Here is a 24171-nt window from a genome sequence, read left to right as displayed (position 1 = left end):
ATATGCTACTTTTATTAGACGAAAATATCCACTCACCAAAGTCGCTATTACAGTAATGGCTTTGAGGGTGTGCGAGTGAACAGGTGCAGGCGTCGGTGGCGCGCCAGCTCACAGCCACCAGCACCAGGGTCAACCACCTCGTCAGCATGCTCTCTCTAATATTCTGCAAACAAATTACTACTGTTAGTTCAGAAACCACTTGCATACATAAAATTGGTAGAATCCTTTACGGTTACACTGCCTTAGAGTACTAGCCTTAATAGTAATAGAAATAGCTTTAGTTAGCTTGCAGATATAGGAATTGCTGTTTTCTAGATTTAAGGGTGTGGTACATGCCAAAACAATTATATGTGTTCCAAATTATTCCAGATTATTCATCCGGGTTACTAACGTTTCCACAACTGACCTCAAAAAGGACACAAATCCTATTTGGGATTAATCACAAATGTCCTTGAGTGGCAATGATCCTACTCGTCAGATAGTGTAATAATGAGATTCATTTATTATTTAAATTCCATAAAAAAGGTATAAAGGGCACGACCTGTACTTTTACCTTTCCAACTAAGTGGATTGATTCCCTCAGAAAAGTAAGGATGAATAATCCATAAGCTGAGAAAGAACAGTTGCTGTAGAGGAGATTTAGCGAGATCAACTTTAAATAAAAATATATTACGGGTCTGTGAAAAAATGAGGGTATACTTTAATGGACAGTGTATATTGAAGTGGGACTTCTAGACAGGTTTATTAGGTATCTGATGTAAGTTGTAATTTGAAAAGATGTAATTTAACACTTTCGTATTTAGTCCGGCTCTATTTATAAAATTAAAAGGTGTACTTTAATGGACAGTGTATATTGAAGTGGGACTTCTAGACAGGTTTATTAGGTATCTGATATAAGTTGTAATTTGAAAAGATGTAATTTAAGACTTTTTTATTTAGTCCGGTTCTATTTACAAAATTAAAGGATGTACTTTAATGGACAGTGTATATTGAGGTGGGACTTCTAGACAGGTTTATTAGGTATCTGATATAAATTGTAACTTGGAAAGATGTAATTTAACACTTTCGTATATCCGATACTATTTACAAAATTAATGAGAATAGTTTAATTATAATATTTAAGTAGGAAACCTGATGGTAATTAACCATCAATATAAATACCGCTTATAGACGTATTAACCAATTACAACATAAGTAACAGTAACTAAATTGCACAATATTAGAATAGTAGCTAACAATACTTTATTTACTAAAAGTGTCTACAATTAGCCTTAAGTACAGAAATTAAGAAGCCTCAAAATTAAAACTTAAAATGTTAAGGCTTTAATCGCAAAGGTCTCGTCTCTACAAATGCAAGTGCTTAAGCACTCGAGTCTCAAGGCATGACCTACGAACGCTAATCCACTGCGGTCTGGCGATCACACATGCAAATTTTCATGTCGTAATATTTTCTGAAATATTTTATTTCCCGAAAAAATAGTCACATTACTGAATTATTTATGATATGCAAATATGGCGCACAAAATAAAACTATTTCTGTCTCGTGAATGTTTGTGCGTATATAGATAAGTTAAAAATAACATGACCATCACAATAAACCTACGTAGATATGTAAATAGGTTAAATATTCATCAGGGTTATAGGTAGAGTGTATATTAAACTACACAGATCATTTCTTGTTGAAAATAATGAGTTTCTACTTTATTTACAAGTCTCTATACAACACAAGATATAATTCGTAAAGATATGTCGATTTTAAGCCAGAGAATGCATGTCAATGCATCTTAAATATCAGTTCTTCGCAACATACTATAACACACTTACAATACTCGTCGATAAAATTCGACCCTGTACTACAGAATACAGGTTGCGAAGTACCTACAATAAAATCTTTATTGACGCTAAATGACACTAGTTAATTTGTGCTCGGGTATAATAACTAGCCGTGGTATCATTGTATGCATCTTAGATATATTGTACAAAAATAATACGCGAGATATGAATATTTTAAAAATATTTATACTTGGAAAAAATAATCCATTGTTATATAAAAATCATTATTTATAAAATTTCAGATTCCGTATGATTGCATATACAAAGCTAGAAAGGTAACTAGTAGATTTACTTAATTTTTTTTATATAACTCCTATTTATTCAGGAGACTGTTGTCTATATTATATAAGAGTGATATTTTTATCCTGAAGTTCTCACGAGAATATCCGATTAAGCCATAGCGAAACTCTTAAAGTACTTAACCACTATAAATACATATAGGTTTTCTTTATTTACTTTAGTTCCCTTTATTTTAATTGAGACGTTATTTTCAATCGATCGCCAAACTTTTAATTGACTAAACATAATAATGTTATTCTTTAACGTGTCAGAATATTTTAACTTTAGAAAATCAGTAAAATAACACCACTTTGTAATATAAACCATTCGAAACAAATAATAACTAATAATAACCTTTTCAAACATTTTACAAAACAAGTAATGAGGACAACCGATGACCCGAATCTCAAATAGATTTTAGCAAACGGAAATTAAAACGCAAAGATCGCATTGAGTGCAACTGTAATAATGACTGTTACACAGAAATGCGATACGTCAATTGTGATTGGATGGCTCGTCGGTTTGTGGCTCGTCGGTTTGTTTGTGAATGCAGCGATTCGAATACCAATTACAATGTACACTGCAAATCGTTGCATCACTATAATCAGTGTACCGAATCCTAAAAACAACAAGTTTTAAAAACAATTTCATCGTATAATGAACCCAATTGGACCCTTAATTCGATAATGGCCCTAATTATGTTACGCTCAAGTTTTTTCCTCGGTTCCAACATTTTCAAAGAATGCTAATTCTTCAATGTTCTTCAGCGAAATTATATAGCGGCAGTTAAAAATTAAAACCTTAAGGCCTTGGATAAAATGTAATTACTTTGCCTAATTAGTACTTGTATATATCTAGATATAAATCATAACATTTTGATGGTTTGATCAGGTTTGATCGAATATTATTTTGGAAATACTAAACCAATGAAATAAGAAAGACCAAATAAAATTTCATCAATGCTATAATAGTCTGTATATTGTTTATAAAATCTCTATATTTACGAAAAGGATAAATCTATATGTAAATATTTAAGATTTATTTATACATAAGGTGCGGTAAAGTTCATTCGCATTATTTTCTTGGCATGCATCAAAGTCTATCGTGAACTTTAGAATAACGAACAATGTGTTGCGTGTCTCATGAATTCCAAAGACACCCATTATAACTAGTTTCGAAAGAGACATAATAAAAAGGTATCTAAACAAAGATATTCGCTTTCATATTCACACTACTCGGACTATAACAATATCCACAGAACCCCAAATATCTCTGTGTGATAAAGGAACACAAAGAGAAACGGTCTCGACCTTTTTGATATCGGGTCCTAAAAGGAATGTGGATTATTTATACGAGTACGCACGTACACACTCAAAGCTCCCGCATTTATTTATTGTCTACATGTTTGTGATCCCGTAATCTATGAATAAAATTTTGATCTGTCATTCGATGTCTTCCAACTCTATGTTAAAATACAATATAATCTCTAATTTCAAGACATAAAGACATATTTCTTACGATACGACTATACATGACACTTTTCGTGTACACGCCACAATAATGTATTCAACATAAGCATAGTTAGAGGTGGTTCGTCGCCTAATAGCATTGCTTTTAGCATTAGCGGCCCTCAGTCACACAATGACTGGCTTTTACATCCTTTAAATGCATTTACGCCAAACTTGTACTCACATGTATTTAATTTGGCATAAATGAAGTTTGCAAGAAAACCCAATCAATATCTTTCCTTTTTAAACTCGTAAGTGCACGAATTTTATTGTTACCATTTTAATGCATACAAAGTCTGGCTCTTAAACGCTCACGGTTATTAAATCTCTTTGTTGCTTACAAAACGATGAAAAAATATCAACCGACTACAAATGAGAAAATAGATGCCGTGGCTTTGTGAGTGTTGACGTTCATCCGATTTGCTCGTATTATCTCACGCGCATTGGTTCCAATGACATTTAATCAAAAGCACAAGCACATACAAAACTCTCGGACTCTATTTTTTTCCTGTACCGTGACAGCGGCTTTAATATGTGAATAGATGTGAATGAACAAGGATGTTTGAATTATTCCGATCTTTACAGAAATTACAGACAAATATTGCATTTTGTTTATTTGTTCTATTAATACGACCATTACCAAACTGTTTTCATTTCGTGGCATGGTAGAATGAATAACGCAAGCAAGCTGGAAGAACCAAAGAATAAATAGATCATGACTATAAGAATATAGGACTATAAGAAACAATTAATTGTTTTAATATCTATGCCATAACCTTTCTAAGTTACAGCCACAGACTTGTGTTACAGCCCTGTATAATCTGTTCTATGGCTAGTTAATAAGGACACGTACAAAGAGGTTCAAGAAGGTACTTCCTTTAAATTATGCACTGTCATAAAATACATTAACCTTCTTAACGCTTGCAATTAAAATTATTTTATGAACAGCAATTTATGTTCCAGTAAATTGTTTACGTACGTACTTAATAAATGAAATAACAATCGGTATCGCAATAATGGTCAAAACTCGTTTAATCCGACTTTGGGTAGCTGGGATGCTAAATTATACCGACTTTCTCTAATATATAAGTAGTTTTCTGTTGTTCTCGCATTAATGTATTCGAAAATGGAGCTAGAGCATAATAAACAAACCATTATGACCGGAAAATGTGTGGGAGTACTTGTTAGTGGTGTTCCTACGTAATGTAAAACAAACATTAAATATATTAAGAAGACATTTATATTGAAATCGTTATATTTAAGATTTGTCGGGCATTAAGTGAAATCATTTCTAGCTATCTACGAGCATTTTGGGAATAAATTACGAGTGTTAATACATAATTAAGTTTGTGCATTAAAACATTAGGATGGGAACACATAAGCAACAATTGGCTGATACACGAGCGACAGTTCATGTCGCCGACGGTTGCGGGCAATCGCTGACGACTGGCAGCGAACATCGACGTCAACACGAACAGTCGCTCGTGTGTAAGCACCCTTAGTAACTTACATAGAGTTGACAGCTGACTCTCACGTTTTGCACGACAATATTGATTGAAATTAATAAAGCTGAACTGAAGTATTTATGTCATGAACATACAAAGAACCACAAAGGTACATTACAAATGCTACGTACATTTGGTAGGTACTGAAAAATAACAATGCGGAAATTTATGAGTGCATTCCCATGATCGCGACTCTGGTCTAACGTTGCGTCGCCTTCCAACAATACCTCGTTTGTTAGGGTTCAACGAGAAGACGACAGACATATTTAGACATCAGGTAGGTACTTAGAACAATTTCAGAAGATCTTTATACGCATAATTTTCACATATCTATTCCACAGATATAGAATTCGAGTTAGTGGTCACTAATGCAAATATATGCTAGATGTTGTGTTCGAATTATTTAATTTGAAATCTTTTAGGAAAAAAACTGAACAGCACATTCTTATCAGCACAAACATTAATATTTTCCCTTATATCCCATTAAATTCCACCGTGTAGTCTTTAGGTGCATAAAATGCAATTACTACAATGACCATAAATAGGTACGGTTGTACTTTCCCACTAAAACACTCCCTTAATTTAGAAAAGGCAACGTGAGACCACACACACAACAGGTTTCCGAGGTTGCTCGATGATATCTTGATATTAAGATGTAGCATGCATTTATCAGCAGGTGGAGCGTATTCTCGTTTGCAATTTTATATTACGTCACAAAACAACAAGGAATACGAGTTACAATCAACTAATATATGTACACGAAAATAACAGCTTTCAACAATGTAGGCAGATCTGTGTGGTCCGGATCAGCAAAAAATGCAATAAAAAATTAAAAAACCTTCTTTAACTACTTGGAGTTTAAGTATAAAGGTAGAATTTTACTGCTTTTAATAAACCTTATTGCAATTTATACGAGTATTTCATGATTTATTTTTGAAGATGGTAAATTTCTTTGTGCTCCAGCTCCGAAGGTACCAACCTCACACCTATTTCTGCCTTACAACAATGTTAGGAACAGCTGTGTTTGAAGGGTTTGGTAAGAGAGAAATATCTACGTGGCATTCCTACGTAGTCTTCAGGAATAACAAAGAATCTGTGGCCAACATCAGATCGGACTTCAATCCTAATTCAATTCAATCTGGGATTAATTACAGATATCCATTATCGCAGTTGTCAGTTTATTTGGTGGATTAAAACTCGTTTAATACTTCTATGAAATAAAAACGAGATATTACATTACAAGTACTCATAACGACGACCTTTGTAAAACAAAATGTTCGCTACAAAAATATGTTCTTATTTTCAGTAACCTCGTTAGATTTTTGTTTTTGGAGTAAAAAGTAGAACTAGCATGACATTTACTTGCAATGTCGCAACATTATAAACGAAATGGCATGACTTTCATAAATGATGTGTCTTGTATGCAAGGAAATAAATGTTGTACCGTATGTCTCAGACTATGCTAAATCTGTTTCTAGATCCGCTTTAGGTTTAAAACTATTCTTTAAAATAAATAATAGTTTAAAAAAACTAAAAAATACACTTTTTATAGAAAATCCAACTAAAAAATAGAATTTTTATTTTTTTTTAAATTTGAATTAAGAATAGTGTAAATAAGATAAAAATATTTTTTATTGTAAAAAAAGCGTGGGGTGCATGGTGTTAATAGTTATAAATATTTTATTGATAGATATTGAGTAGAAGGATTATCATTTTGATAATATCTTAAAAAGCACCCCACGCTTTTTTTACAATAAAAAATATTTTTATCTTATTTACACATTCTTAATTCAAATTAAAAAAAAAATAAAAATTCTATTTTTTAGTTGGATTTTCTATAAAAAGTGTATTTTTTTAGTTTTTTTAAACTATTATTTATTTTTCATTTTTTGGTCGAATTTTTTATAAAAGCGTATTTTTTAGTTTTTTTTAACTATTATTTATTTTTCATTTTTTAGTGATTATTTTAGCGATTATTTTAACGATTATTACGTAGCGTATTATCAAGTTTATCTTTCGAATGAGCATCAGCACCTTTGCTTAGCAGTGCAAAAATGAATATTGGGTCATTGTTTAACACAGCTGTATGAAGTGGTCTTTTACATTGGTGTTTATTTTTATTGTTAACGTGAAAATCCCAGAGGAGTTGTTGAATGACATCCGAATTGCCAATGCTAACTGCTTTCTTTCATATTTTATACCATATCCCAGGTCCTCTATCTTGGATAAAAGTAATCACGGAAAAAGGATGATAGAGCATCTTTTAAAAACAGGCGCTGATGGCAATACTCAAGAGAAAAACGGTCAACTGCTTTACATCTAGCCATTTCAAAAGGACGTCGTCCAATCATCGATTTAATATTACAGCATGATGATGTTAATATCAAAAATAATTCTAGAATTTCTTCTCTTTGTGTTGCTGCTGCCTGCAGAGATTTTAAAACTGTTAGTAGTTTAATTAATTTTACAGCTCGAGTTAATAATATAAGTTATGACTATGACGATGAGCTGAAATCATATATGCCTTTACATTTGGCAGCAAGAAATGGGAACAATGAAATAGTGGAAATCTTGTTAAAGGAAGGTGCAGATGTTGAAGTGCTGAATGAATAAGGATGATGAGACACCGCTTCATGATGCTATTAACAACGGACGCGTCGAAGTTAAGGTCAGGTCAGGTCAGGTCAGGTCAGGTCAGGTCAGGTCAGGTCAGGTCAGGTCAGGTTAGGTTAGGTTAGGTGATCGGCGCGCCTGGTAGATTCCTTTATTGGTCTTAACGCAGACCTTCCGGGTCTCAGGAAAACAAAAATCGCTGATCCTGATTATCCTAGTAAGGATAACGGGTCAGAATGTTTAAAATATTGAATTGTCATCGGTCCTTAATAAGTATGCCAAATTTCAAGTTAATCCGACGTTTTGAAGGGGGTTAAAATCATGTTCAAAGATTCCGTTACATACTAACATACCAACATACCAACATACATACGTCTGAAGCTAATAAAAGCGTATTAAAAAATAACCTGTATTTTTATTTAGTTTGTTGTCAATTACAGTCCTACTGCTGGACACCGTCTCCTCACGGATTGAGCTGGGTTTAGGCATAATCATAATCTATCGCGCTGGGCAAGTTTGAATTGGTAGACGTTCCATAACTTTGATGTTTTAAGATTTTGCGATTTCTCCTTCATAGTTAAAGTGTTAATTAATTTCGAATGCGCATAAAACTTTGGAACTTTGGTTTCGAACCTCTGACCACCCGATTGATTCCGAACCAATACTCTGTCACTACTTATTTTATTTATTATTTATGCACACACAATACAGATATAAGAAAAAAGACAAACATATATAAAGAAATAGTATGTACAAAGGCACTGCTTATTTCTGTAAGAAATTTCTTCCAGACCTATGACTGGATAGGGGGTGCAGACTGGTACTATTATTGTATTATTTAGTTTTTAGTTCACAATTTCATAAAGATATTTTCGGCAAACCCACTTCTCGTATTCGATACAATTTAACCAATGTACGTATTGTACTCTTGGCGTAGGTATTCTCAATCTTTCAATAGAATTATGTGGTTGCTGAATGAAGCCCATTTACTGTAACATTGTTTAACGTTCCAGATAAAGTGAATAACCACATCCTGAGCAAACACGAACCGAGGTTTATTTAAGGGAGAATAACTAGTAAACCACATTTCGGCACGTTTCAAGTCTTGACCCAAAACCACAAAATGAGTCTTAAACCCATCATTAGCTGGTAACAATGAAATGTAATGTATATTCTGATTACAATATTGCTTACCTTGACTCTAGATCTTTGTGTTTATCTTCGCTTGTGTTATGTATGTGAAATTATGAAAGCAGTTATAACCTAGTGGTTAAGAGACTCGGCCTCTTGATCGAGGGGTTCTAGGTTCAAATCTCAGGCACGCTGATTTTTCAAAGTTATGTACGTATTATAAATTAATTATCACTTGCTTAAAACGGCGAAGGAAAACATTGTGAGGAAACCTGCGTACTAGAGAAATCTTAAGAAACAGTTTTCAAAGGTATGTGAAGTCAACCGATTCACACTTGGCCAGCGCGGTGGACTGAGGCCTTATAATTCTCATTCTGAGAGAAGACCCGTGCCCAGCAGTGGGACGTAATGGGTTTTTGATGAAGTTATGAATAATTTTCCAAAGCAATTTTACCTTTTCTGCGTAGATATAATATGACGTATTATGTAATAGAACGTGATATCTATCAATAAACAGTTAGGTGATTCGTCTGCTTCGTTTCCTTGTAGGTACGTGTTCCAATTACTTTGAAATAATATGATACCGCTACGAAGTTGAGGTTTCAATATCTACTATTTGTATATAAGCACCTCCATGGTTTTGAAAATATAAAGCGTGATACAAACGTTAAATAAAAATAAAGTAGTAATAGGTGATTTACATACGGCTAAGTCTTTCATCCAATTTAAGTAAGCCGATGCAGGCTGATTGGATAAAATCGAACAGAATTTATTAAGAAAAATAGTTTCAGAGTTTAAATAATACGTATATAAAAGGATGATGTAGGATTTCCTTAATTCGCTACAGTGGATAAGATTTACATAAATAATAATATAAATGAAACAAGGAAATATCAAGGTATTAAATCGTGCAATAAAATCCGAAATAAGTATTTAAAACCACAATAAAATGTAATATTTATATGATTTAAATTACAGATATTAATTTCTTTTCCTCTACATTTTATGATACAAGTGCCAGAGTAATATCATAGTAAGATATTTTTAAAATCAACTTGACAGAATAAGTATCGAAAGAATGAAAATGTTTAAATTTTAAATTTTATAATAATTTAATCTTTAAAAGCACATCTTGACTCTACAGTTTCTACATTATGCTTTGAAGTACTTCACATCAATTGTAACAACGGATACGCTCTACCCGGGCACCTACTCTACTCTACCCAATTCAATGCTGTCTAGAGTCTACACTCTACAATGTTGCTTTGTTTGCGTCAAACTTTTGTCAGCAGGAGAGATAAGATTTTTGTATAAAACTAGTTGGTTGGGCGTATCATTTATTTATTGAAGTTATACTTCTTCTTGGCGTTTGGAAACATACTTATTTAAAGTTTTAAACAAAGTTGCACGCGTTGATGTAAAACATAATTTATTTGTAGTATTTACTTTCGTCTTGTTCGCTTACTCAATTAAAATATGTTTTAATACGTTCTAATATTAGTAATTAATATTTATGTCACAGAAGAAAAACTTCTTACGTACAGTTTTAATATGGCATTATCACCTTATAATGTCTACATACATTTAAGTTTTGGTATACCTAAATGTAGCACCTACTATTATTCTTAGCACATTTAATCAAGTGTTTTTATGCTACGGCGAAAACGGGTCAAGCCAACCTTGGGGTCACACGATCTTAAAGTTTATTACATAATTACAAATTGAATGAAAGTGTATTTTTTGTACAGTGTTTGTTACTTAAAAATTCTTCCGAGTAATAAAATAACTTTCACCAAGTAGTTAATTGTTGTCAAATAAAAAACCGTTAAATGTATATGACTGTGATTCAACGATTTTTATGTTTTCGGTACTGTATTAAGTATAACGAACGCAGTATAATATAAATAAGATCTATCAATAATTCACCACTAATAAACAATCGCTAACGATGGCTGACGTCGCCACACCCGTCGGAAAAACCGACATCACACATAAATCTACTGACCCATAGTGTGCTCGATTCGTGACACTTCAATTATACTGTTAAACAAATCAATCAATCTCCCCCGTGTAATCTATCCATCAACAAATTATAATGATGGATAAATTATAAACATATTGTGCGAGATTCGGCCGATAGAAGCGTAAATAAATTACTTTGAAATTTTAGTAGCGCTTCACTAGGGGCCTGACCGCGTTAAAGCTTAGACACTGTTATCATTATTTCTTTGCAATTATTAATTAACGTAATATTGATCTTTGACTTCTGTCTTCTATATGTGCGTATCGTGCATACTCGTAGAGAGCGAATTACTTGATTTTGTTCGAAGTCCAATTGTCGTTTAACATGTGTTCAAATAATACATTTCGTATTAAATAATACCATTTTAGCTGCATATTTACTTAAGTATTCTCATCCTGTTTTGTTGCGTAGGAAAATATTATGGCTACCTATAATTTCAATAATAGGTAGTTGGATTGTTTAAGTTACTTTTGCGGCGTTCGCATAATTCTGCAATATTTAAAATTTAATGTGCGTAACTATCTCTAATTACAAGGTTCGGTCAGTCAAAACAAATGAATATTACAGCTAGAAGCAACTAACTGGAGTTTTAATGAGCAAAGTTTTTATACAGATTGAATAAATTACGTACCGTTTGGAGGACTTCTGCTTAATTTATAAGCTCAAAAATGTAAGTAGTGTATATTATTAAATTCGAATAATAACGGTAAAATAGTGAACATTTAATCTTCGTAAGGAATCTTACAACTTGTAAATCTAGGACGACGGGAACTCTAAGGAGCCTATTGCCTATATAAGGCTTCTGTAATAACTGATACTTATTTTTCTTTTATTTTCAAATATATGTCCATGTAGTATACTATAAGATTTGTAATAACATACACCTACTGTATATCATTACCACTTGCATCGGATAATACACTAACTTTTATAGATACAAATCATTTCACTCCCGCAGTACAATCCCATAACGTAACTTCTTTTATACACAAACCTACATAGAACTTGTGGATTTAGGATCTTCATATCACACAAGAGATTGGATCGAGATTACTGTAAAATTCAATTACCCCGTGAATGTTACGATTTAATCTACTAATCCTTTTGAAGATGAATTGATATCAAAGCTGTTACTGAACTATTAACATACCCCAGCTAAGAGGTATGATGACACACAATGTGGGTTTATCAATTACATCGCGTTTTATAACCGTTTGTTGAATTCATGACTTTTTAATTTAAAGCGACTGAAAATAAACTTTTATAGAGCATGGAAATTTAAAATTTCTGAACTATTTAAAGTAAGTACGATTCATTTAGTATTATCGAAATTACTCTTAGTATTATGTTTCAAGAATTCGTGCTAAAATAAAAACTGTGTTTTATATTTTAGCATTGTGCAAATAATTTATAGTCTAGACGAGGTTATTTGTAGCGCATAATCTTATGCAATTCTTTTGTAATATCAATTTGCAGTGGCGGCAATAAATTGATAAGTGCTAGCCCTGATACGCGAAGCGCGGCGCCAGCGCAGTCGCGTGCGTTATGCGTTGTTTGTTTCCTTGAATCACTGTTTTCCAACCTTTTACATTGTACGACCCCCTAAGTACGAAAAATATTTTATAGACCCCTTGTTCTACACTTTTTCTACCGTGTATGTTATAATTATCAAATGCTTTGGTAAAAACCTAAAGAAGTATTGAAAACAGGTACATATTATTTTACATCCATAACGTCGCCTTTTTATTTTAATTCCTTTTATACGGTCTTCGCGATTTCCTACGAACCCCTTATAAAAGTTTACAATCCCTCTAGGGGGTCGTTATCCACACAATGAAAAACACTGACTTAAATTATTGATTTTATGATATTACAAGAAATGTATGTTGTGCATTAATTAAATGATATAAACATTAAATCTTTCTCTCAAAGACCGACGACCTAAGTGAATAATTACGTCCAATGTACAAATTGCGTAAACATTTTCAAAAACAGTGCCGCTGAATTTTGAACAGACGTGATCGTATAGGATTGAAAATTATGTTTTAAACTACTTTGTCTATACTAATATTATAAAGAGGAAAACTATGTTTATTTGTTTGATTGTAATGAATAGGCTCAAAAACTACTGGACCGATTTTAAAAATTCTTTCACCATTCGAAAGCTACTTTATCCACGAGTAACATAGGCTATATTTTATATGAAATATATTTGATAAATATATTTTGAGGTGGTACAAAGTTTGCCGGGTCAGCTAGTTAGTTATAAAATAATGTTATATTGAAGTTGGTATTTATTCACGAACATGCAACTACGTATCTAGTTAGATCAAATTACTGATTTTATTATGATAACGTTGCTAAATAGTTGAATTTATGTATTCGTCAATCCAATATGTTTACGTAACTTCAGGATGTTGGCTATAATTCAAAACGTAGCGTGTTACGTTTATGCATTGCCTTATTTAAAAATTTGTCGTATATATGAAATTTTAACCAGTTTTCAGGAAATTGCTTGGTTTTATAGCGTACGACTAATAATTTAACGGCACGGCTCGGGCGTGGATTTAACAAAGTTCTGTAGGTCAATGTACTTACTATAATTGAAGGTTCATAGTTTACTATAAATCATGTTAATCAAAAACGATTAGTGAGGTATACGAGTAGGTATATTTATGAGCCTAATTTCGAGTACCAGTTCTCCAAGGATACTTTGGAATTTCGAAAGTAAAAATGTTTTTGCCACCGCTGTAACACATTACGTTTGTAAACCAAATGTCATTTTTTGCACCTTGATATATGATAGCATTTGCTTGAATATGTTTGATTTTCAGTACGAAATTCATATTTACAAAAACCTGTTCTTAATATATTTTTATTTATTTCCAATATTTAATACACCACCTACCAATATTTTGTTTTAATTAAAACTAATAGCTACCTACTTATATATTTTTTTATTTTGATTTTAAAAGTGTATTTAATTTCACTTCTCACATCCTTTTCACAAAATAAGTAATACGTTCAGAATAAATATGACATAACCACACATCGGTAACACATCAACATGACAAGGTTGCTAACATACGATACAGTATAAATTCAACTTAATCCAAGACAAGGTGTCGAAACAATGTCTATCGCCGAATAATTTACGACAGCATGTAATGACTTGAAAGTTACCGGTGATTTGCATACTAGTAGCTTAGCATAAAAATACGTATAACAAGTAACATGTACTTATGCTAAGTAGCTCCAGCGCTTATTGCTCTGTGGCGCCGGCTTATCGCAAAGGATATGACAGGTTAAGCTGATCATCGGCGGTCCTGGAATAGGTGACTGACAGGGGCTAATTTTATGGGTGACATTTACTTCATTTTAGCTTGAATATTACGTTGTTTGAGGTGAAGATCATCATAAACATATTATTGCCTCACTCGTGGGCACGGGTTTCCTCTCAGAATGAGATGGATGTGCGAATTGGTAGAGTTCACATTATTAAAACTTTTTTAGACCCCTGAGGTATACTGAGTTTGTCAGCAATTACTAAGTTTTCTCGGAATCCTAGATAAGGAAGCCACGTATTTAGGTTCTACTAGCCTATCACTGATTAACGTGAAATTGTTAAGTACATATTATGTATTGACACAGGCCTTATGAGTAGGTATATATATTTTGTCATACTACTGCGAAAGTTAAGCAAAGATTATTTTATTTAATATTGATTGAAACGTACATGATATTGAAACAATCAATTTACATGTGTTTAATAAATGCGTACATCATCCTCCATTATCACCTATCATATAATCGTATAGTCATTATTTACTTACACATACTACAACTAGCTATGCATCTAAACTTGAATTTATTTCTCAGGCCTTTCGTACGTATAAAAGAACGTACGTTTCGTACGTATATTACTCTAATCCTTGTCATTAATACTTCAATCTATCCTAATAATTCAATCTTACCTATCAAAGATCGAATTTAATAAGCTCTATAACGAAGAAAGTAAGACTTTGAACACCAAGTAATATAAGACCTCATGGTTTTCGAATCGGCATAGGAAAAATGTAAACATCCTTGTTTACATTTTTCCGTAAGGGTCCTCCCTTACGGAATAACTTAATATTCCATTTTATATTAATAAATAAATTGATTAATTTATAGCGTTCGTTATGGATTCATTTTATGTAATTTTATTAAACATAGATCGGATTCAATATTTGTTTTTCTTAAAAATCTCAGACAAAACATAAAATCGTAACTATTTGCTCGGGCATTCACAATAAAATTAATAACATTATAAGCTATATGACAAATTGAAATCAGCAAGTCTGTTGTATCATAAGAAAAATAATTTGATTGCTATTTCTCACGAGTGGGTTGTTTGCGCACTGATCTAATAATTACCGTGTGGGCGGGGCATGTGTTTCTTGTTTATTATTTTTTGTACGAAGCACGTGGTATACGATTATCCAACCTAATCCGTCAATAATGATCTTGATATGATAATTTATATTTCCGAGAATTGCAAAAAGATTACACATCATAGTACTAATAAGGAAGGGTACACATGAGCGACAGTGAGCTAATACACGACCAGGGCCGGATTTAGAGGTCTAGATGCCTTGGGGCAACAAAGGAGTGGAGGCCCCCTGGCCCCAAATTATTTTCCGAATAAAATAAACAATTTTTTCAGTTGAGTTATTCAATAAATATTTTATTGTGAAACGCATTCTTCTAGTATTCATGTTTGTACAAAGTACTGTAGATAAAGGTAAAACAGCGAAAAAAAAATATCAAAGGAAAAGATATATTTTTTTACTAGTGTTTACTAGTCGGAATTAAAAAAAAATCCGACGACTCTATTGTGGGGGCCCCTCTTTTGTGGAGGCCCCGGGGCTACCGTCCCGGTTGCCCTCCCTTAAATCCGGCCCTGTACACGACGACGGTTCATGTCTGCCGCCAGACACCATAGTCGGTTGTTAACGACAGTCTGAGACGGTAGCAGGCAACGACAATCGGCGACGGTTGTCGAAATGAAGTGTAGTAGTTTGTAGTAGCTTCCTAACTTATATAGTATAATGAATTTCAGTTTTTGTTTGATTATTCAAAATCATATCATGAAATGGTCACCACCACCGATATTGAAATAATGAAATAATATTGTTATGCTTGCATCGTTAAAAGACCTCTATATTTTAATATTATGACAAGTCTGCAATAAAAACCGTGACTAAACTTAAAATCAATTATTTTCATTACGAGAGAGAACCAGTGCCAAGTAAAATATTCATGCCAATCTTACAATTTTTTACCTAAAACCTGAATGTTTACAGAAATATTTTACCGTTATTACAGTTTACATGCAATATTATATTTTTAAATTCCTAGAAACATTTCCTCAATTTGCTTACACCTTGTAGTTTTGAAAACAAAAATTTAAAACGTTTTAAAATCGCGTGCTCTAAATTGCAGTCGACTTGGACCGGGTAAGTGTTTTCGTGCTTCGGTAACAAGCCAACATGCAACAGGATACATGTTATATAACATACATATTACATACCTATACACAGCCAAAAGCCTTAATAGTGAATAACATCACTAGAAGTTTTTCACGGCATTTAAATGGTATTTAAGGTGAATAAAAAGTAATATGCTATGAAATATTGAAATCACAGCAAATTAAAACACTTTTTCCAGTTAATATTTGAAAACTTAGACAGTTTTTTAGCAGTAAGCAGTAGCCTGAAACTTCCAATCGGGGGGCCCGCAATTCGAATATCAGGTTAGCACCTCCGATTTTTCATAGTGTATTAGATATTAATTATCACTTGCTATAACGATGAAGGAAAACATTGTATATGCATAATATTTTCCTGAGAGCGTACTTAAATAAGTTTTCAGACGCATGTGTCGTCTGTCGATTCGCACATGGCCAGCGCGGTGAACTATAGCCTAAACCGTTCTCATTGTGAGAGGAGACCTACGCCCAACAGTGATTAGAAAACATCGCAATATATGAAATATTAAATACGAAAATGTGAATTTTGAATATTCTTATTGTTTATGTTTACTTTAAACGGAAGTTTTGAAACTAGTTACTAACTGCAAACTCAATAAAGCGAGATTTTGTAACAAAAGTTGATTCATCCGTTATTGCAACATTTTGAATAAATACATACACAGAAGTTTTGTGAATAAAGGTAGGTACCTACTTGGTAAGTGGCCAACTCACGTACTGTTGCGATGTGGGTCGCTTTTTGAAGTTGATGCGATGCGATGATCACCAGAGACAAGCCAGACGCTTTATTTGGAAATATCTTTGTAACTTTTGTGTATCTGGCATAACAATCGGATGCCAGTCAAAATGTAGGTACACAGACGTATAGATAACGAACCGTCAACGCATGGGAAAATTATTCACGAACTAAAACAATATTTAAATTACTGCAAGATTGTACGCTGCTGCTGCTGAACGAGAAATCAGCTGAAATTATCGTAACGAATTCACCGTCCTAGCACAATGTGTCCCCAGCATAATAAAACAGTTTCCCGCGAATAATTTTGTGGAAAAGACGACTCGCGCTCAATTTATAAATAAAATCGGGGGCAGACTATTTGTATTAAAAACATATTTAGCATAGGTAACTTTGCCATTAATTAAACCGCACACCGCAGCCAATTAATTTATTTTACGAATTACTTAGAAATGTGAACAAACATAACAAGTTGAAACAAACAAATTTGGTGAGTCAGTAAAGCGGCTTCTCTATTCCTACGAAGCGTCAGTGAACCGACGACCCCGCTTGGCTTTACAACAGTACCCTTACCATGAGTTTTCAAAACATCCCACAATTTTACGTTACGTTTACTCAATCCATTATTCTGTTTCGTTTGTTTTAGTAGACTGAGTAAACGTAACAATAAGTAAGTGCTCAAGTCTTTTTGTCTGCACTGTCTTTTTTCTCACATGTTCGCAAAAAAGAGAGACAAAGCAATGTCATAAAATTTGTCAATTTAGACATTTAATGTTACGTTATTACACTACACTATAGTTCTAATACAATCCGCTAGAGGCGCTGATTGAAAATTGTATGGGCAATACGTAAACAAATACCAAAACAGTCATATTTGTCAAAACGTAAAAACTCATGGTAAGGGTACAGATTACTACGAGCGAACTTGACCGCCCACACTAATACTTTCATGCTACGAGATGAAAGGGTATTGTCACATTTGATACAAAAAGGTCACCGCATGAAGTAGCCTAGCGTAATCGCATATCTGGGTGCCTTGTGGTTCTACTAAAGCCACGGCGCAAGACTTTCGATTTTATCGCCTGTAAATGTAAAACAATACGCAAATGAAATAAGCCTTGTTATTTTGATTTCAATAAAACCGGCAGCACAGTAATTTCGCAAATACTTGACAATAAAATTATGCGGAAGAAAAAAATTAATTTTCGATGCCTTATAGAATAAGGTAATAAGATTTAATAATAAGATAAGTAAAATTGATAGCTGTGCGATGTCAGTATCACACGATTATTCCGGGACAGTACACTTAGATTGCATCTTATCTTTACGATTGAAACAATAGGTAGGTACCCCAGTAGGTGCATCGATTTATTGGTTTAAGTCCCTCTTCATAATGATGTTATACTTCAAAGCGGCTTATTGTAAAAGTTGAATATATTTTTATCGCAACATAATATTATGTAATCGATACTTCTCATAAGCCATCACACATTTTCAATGATTGTTAGGTATAACAACAATATTTCTAGACACATTTTTTTTGTACAAAATATCTTTTGAAAATGTATTCTGAGAAATAATTACCACAATTAACTAATTACATACTTCTGTTCCTGTTTTTTGTTTCTAACTAAGTAGCTTATAAGAGTTTGTCTCATCATTTTGCGAAACGGAAACATTAAGAACAAGTCATCAAAACAAGGAAATAAACAAACTGTAGTTAAGGAAAATATTTTAACTTTGGTAAATTTCATACACTAAACAATGTACGCGAGTTCATTCATAAAAATTTCAAATATTAAACACATTTAACAGTAGTCTCAAAACTAGGTAGATGATTTTTCCGCATTAACATTTAAAATCGCGTATAAGGATTTTTCAGTATATTAGAAAGCGAATTAAACGGTTTGATTTTCTGTAGTAAAATTACTATTAAGTTAAAAATATAATGCATGTAAGCATTTGAACTATAAAAATATTAATTATTTTGAAATGACAGACAGATATTTCTATTTATTTGTATAAACTGACCGCTATACGAGGCGGCTGACCGCTCGTGTAACCCACTCATAGGCGTAAACCGTAACTACGGGGAAAATTATTAACTAATTAATGATCTCGCTTATAAAGTCATAGCAAGTAATGTTCTAAAAATATTTATGACTTGTTATGAGTGATGAGTCATGGGATCGTAATGTTGGAGCGTTTCGTTGCAGAGGATGGCGAGGTACGAGTACACACGGAACGTGTAACGTAGCCATTTCTTTTCCTCAAATTGAGACGTCAGCTACTCATCATATGTAACTATTACGTCCCATTTTTTACATTTCTTCCGTCTGCGAAGGGTAATGTTTTTCAAGAGTTTATAATATTGTATGTCTCATTCGTCGGCATATGATGCAGCTTTTTAATTTTAATTAAATTATTTATCTAAATTGTGGGAGCAACATACTTGTAGGAATTATTGCGCTTCATTTTAAACTATCGAGTTTTTGCTTTTATTATATTTAAAACTTCTCTAAGATACATGCTATAAATAAATATAAATATTAATATAATTATTTGATAAATAAATACTTTTTCCGTGACTAAAAATAATGTGCATGAAGTCGTACCTATTAGCTATTAAAAGGCACAACAGAATGCTTGAATGAATGACATGTTTATGATAATAAATTCTGTTTCATTGACAATAAACAAAACCGCTTAGATACTTCCTTCCTGCCTTATAGTAAGATATATAGTCTGAATTATTTTGGACCGAAACAAAAATATTCCCGATAGGTTCCCACAAACACAATAGAACGTCCCATTTGAAAAGGTACGTATGGTCACGTTCGGTATACATAGCGAGTGCAAGCAATTTGCCGGGGAAAGCAGTCGGTACGGGCGCGCCGTAATCTCGCTGCTCCAACACACCAAGGTTAACTTTCGCGACCAGCCTTTCCAATACCTTCGATATATATAGGTATGTTTGTAATACATCATAAGATTATGTGAAATATTAACCCCAAATTCGTCACTTTCACACTTAAACAGCCAACAAAGATACGACTCTACATAACTCTGCAATACATTTAAAATAATTTTGGATACTGCATAAGCCGTACCAAGGAAAATTCATTTAAGCAAGTCAAGTTAAAGTAAATGTTACTAAATAAGATATATGTACATTTTTAATAAAGCAAGGGTAGTAAACTACTTTGCGTTTAATTTTATTCTGATAAAACAAAGACACAATTTAGCAAGTCTGACTCAGAAAATGTAGCATATTCTAGCTTTTCTTACATTTTCAAATTCAAATTCAAATTCAAATCTCATTTATTCAAAATTGATTCATATAGAATACTTTTTGAAAGTCAACAAACTACCACCGCTTCGGAAGGTATTTCGCTATGGAGAAGAAGCGGCGCAAGAAACTCCATACGTGTGAATATTTGCATCTTTTAAAGGGTAAATAATATACAATTTTACATAGTGGTACATATAATTAATTTTTGATGTTGGAGCTGGAGTTGTCATACCATACGGATTTATCATGTAAGTACTGATTTACATTATAATAAGCTTTTTTACATAAAGTAGATTTAAACCTTTTCTCGGATAGATTGATAATGTCTTTTGGTATTTTATTGTAGAAACGAATACAGTTCCCCATAAAAGAATTACACACCTTGCTTAATCTAAATTGAGGTATGGCCAATTTATCTTTATTTCTAGTATTATGACTGTGCCTATTATAATTTTTTTCCAAAGAAGAATAATTTTTGCGAGCATATAAGATATTTTCATAAATATATTGACTAGGTACTGTCTGGCACATTTATAGATTTAAACAGTTCTCGTAAGGACTCACGGGGGCGAAGACTATAAATGGCTCTAATTGCACGTTTTTGAAGTATAAAAATTACATCTATGCTAGCAGCGTTACCCCACAGCAGAATACCGTAAGACATAATGCTATGAAAATAACTAAAGTAAACAAGCCTAGCGGTTGGTATATCAGTAAGATGTCTTATCTTCTTTACCGCATAGGCTGCCGAACTAAGTTTTACAAACAAAAATATAATCTTTACCCAGCAAAATTTTGTAACGGAGACAGTAACATATAAAATAGATAACGAGTACAAATTATTGTGATTACTTAGTAAGTATCAATTATTGTGTCGTAAAAAGGATATTATGTGGATATAAACGTACCATAAAATCAATGCAGTGTTAATGAATTAATAGTACATCAATTAAATGAGCGTGTTATATATACGAGTATTTTATATATTAAATATAAATCAATTAACTTGCAGTAAAAAGATTTATTACGTAGAAAGAAGTTCCATTTTCTGGCATGATAAAAAACATAAAAAAAAATCTATTAAGTTTGGGTCGACAAGACTGACGGACTTAAGCAGTGACATACATATAAAAAAGTGGATATTATACGTTACTATACTTACTATAAAACTCTTGCATATACGCACGGAAACCTAATATAAAATCCGACAGTTATTTATAGACGTTTATCTTTTGTGAATCTGATAGTCACCCGAAGATCATCCCTTTGAGCAAAGGGTTAAATGGAAAAGGTATTACATAAATATACGATGTTTTTATTTTCGAATATATTGACTATTTTCTACATTTGTCGCTTGTATTTTTATTTATTTGTACGAATTGAGTCACAGGTTTCTATTTTCACTTTATATTTTTGTACTTCAACAGCGGGTGGATGAAAGAATCGTAGGACTGCAAATGGCCTACCCATTACAACTTATATATTGCCAAAGGGTATTTTTGCTAATGCTTGACCCACTTGTGAACAATGAAGAACACAAGCTTGACTAAATATCAACCCCGGAAAAATAGTACTTATTGTAGGTGTGCAATAAATTGTCCCTGTAGTCCTGGGATGAGAATAGGGCTACGGTATCCCCTGCCCGTCGTAAGAGGCGACTAAAAGGAGGCTTCCGGGGTTGCAGGCGGGAAGAGTGGGAGCTCGAACCGTCCAGCATCCGACCCCAGGAAGGACGGCAGTATGTGTGGTCGCATACCGTCGTAAACACTACATGGTGTGGGATGAGCGAAAACTGCTCCCCCAGGGCAGAGCCCGATCGGGGCATCGCGCTTGGGGGACTCCGGTTGTGTTCCGTCGGAGATCCCAAAGTTGAGGACGGCCACCGGGGGGGTTTTAGTGCGGTAAAATCCCATAAAACCCGGCATCGCTCCCACGTCGTCGGGTACCTTCTGAAGGTTTCCCCCTCGTTAAGAAAAAAAAGGTGTGCAATAAATAGTGTTTGCATAATAATATGTACTCTGCTCTCATTTACTTATATTTTAGCTCATTTACTAGATACATACATTTACCTATTTAGATTCGGAAAGGATTGTCTGAAGTGTTTCTGTAGATGTGAAAGTTGCGGATATAAGAAGATTATGTAAAGGTATCATCGTGTACAAAGTTCCACAAAAGCAGTGTAACTTGTTTTCGCTTGCAAGTATCATAAGGATGAAATATACTAAGTGATTGTTATGAGAGTTACACAGGAATATTACAATATCTCAGCCTTAAATACCATGACCATACTATACCTAATGTCTATGGATATCAAATGATACGATATGCTGATGAGGTATCGCAGCAAAGTAGAAAATTAGATATACAACTTAGAAATTATTTATCACTTTCTTTTAACGGTGAAGGAAAACACTAATATCTGAAAGATCTGTAAAAAATATCCTCTAAAGGTATGTAAAGACCTTAATTGGTCAGTGCGGTGCACTATGCCCTAATCCTTCTCATTCTAAGAGGAGACTCTTGCCCAATAGTAGGACAATAACGACTTGATGATGATGTTAATAAAGTTAGAAATGAAACAAACTCTGTTATTTTGTTATTATTTTGAATTTATCGACAAACAGTTGAATTAAATATCTATCTAGATGTTGTTATTTCGAAGAATTCGCGACCGTGCGATATGCGTAATGAAGCTGCGTCACTCCACTCCGCTGCTGAATGGCACATGATTCACTGTGATGTATTTATAGACTGTGGTATTCGGATAATTTACTACAAATACTATCTTCACACGCCCACATACATAATTGACAATAAGTATGTTAATGACTTACACCACAATAATATGGGAATTTTGCATATTGTTTTGTCCGCTACTTGGCATATAATAACAGAGATATGTTTTATGCATTTCTTTGAATTAAATGTTTGCTAATTAATTAATGAAATAATAAAATTTGTATCATAATCGAACCGTTGGATAATATTATTTTGTTTGTACCGGTTCGGGTCACGTTCAATAAAATAAATATAAACGTAGGTAACACGGACAATTCTAATATGAGGCTTTAAGCACCGTTCAAGTAAGATACAATGATTTATAGTAATGTTTAACTAAAAAATAGGCCAGTAGCTAATAAGCTATCGGAAATAAACGCTCGAGGGATCGAAGTCATCGATCAAACCTTTTCAACGTTAATTTACGGCCTCTAGAACTGCCAATTAGTAAATGAGTTAGTAAATGATAGAAAATATATGGTAATGTTTCACATAACGTTTTTATGGTTTAAAACTGACTGACATAAAATTTCTAAATTAGATCACAGTAAAGTAAGCTCTACCTACTGGTTTAAGGTTTAAATAGCCTTCATAAGCCTATATAAAATAAATTTATGTTCTTTTGAAGATATTTATGTATTATATGGCTTTATGTTCTCAAATATAACTTTTTTATATTGAAGGTTACTAAAGTCATTAAAATTTTATGTGTTTATTAATAATATTTTGGAAAATAATTCTAAAGCTCCAAATAACATAATATACGAGTCATAATTATGAACTATTAAAATGACGTAAAGCAACAATTAAAATAAAATTTCGTTTTCTGAAGGTGAATAATATGAAAAAAAACTGTTTATATATAATTACGGAATATTATTCAATTCCAGTAAAGATATAATTAAGAAATGATGTTGATTTATAATAAGACATATATTATGTT

The 24171-nt window shown here is 32.9% G+C and overlaps 2 protein-coding genes across 4 annotated transcripts in view; one reads left to right on the top strand and one right to left on the bottom strand.

Annotated features, from left to right (window-relative positions):
• Positions 1 to 24171, top strand: part of Syn (synapsin) — a 96193-nt gene that overhangs the window by 14387 nt on the left and 57635 nt on the right. The gene's annotated exons all lie outside the window — the stretch shown is intronic.
• Positions 1 to 24171, bottom strand: part of Timp (Tissue inhibitor of metalloproteases) — a 65201-nt gene that overhangs the window by 8480 nt on the left and 32550 nt on the right. For all 3 annotated transcript variants that reach the window (XM_073084213.1, XM_073084212.1, XM_073084211.1), the window contains exon 2: positions 37 to 163. In XM_073084213.1, the coding sequence (XP_072940314.1) occupies positions 37 to 148 (112 nt within the window). In that variant the 5' untranslated portion in view covers positions 149 to 163. The remainder of the gene's footprint in view (positions 1 to 36; positions 164 to 24171) is intronic.

This window comes from Epargyreus clarus, unplaced genomic scaffold (genome assembly GCF_041222505.1).
Source record: "Epargyreus clarus isolate Ecla_fem2 unplaced genomic scaffold, WU_Ecla_fem_2.2 ptg000021l, whole genome shotgun sequence".
NCBI classification, from domain to species: Eukaryota; Metazoa; Arthropoda; class Insecta; order Lepidoptera; family Hesperiidae; genus Epargyreus; species Epargyreus clarus.
This window is presented reverse-complemented; position numbering and strand designations above follow the sequence as displayed.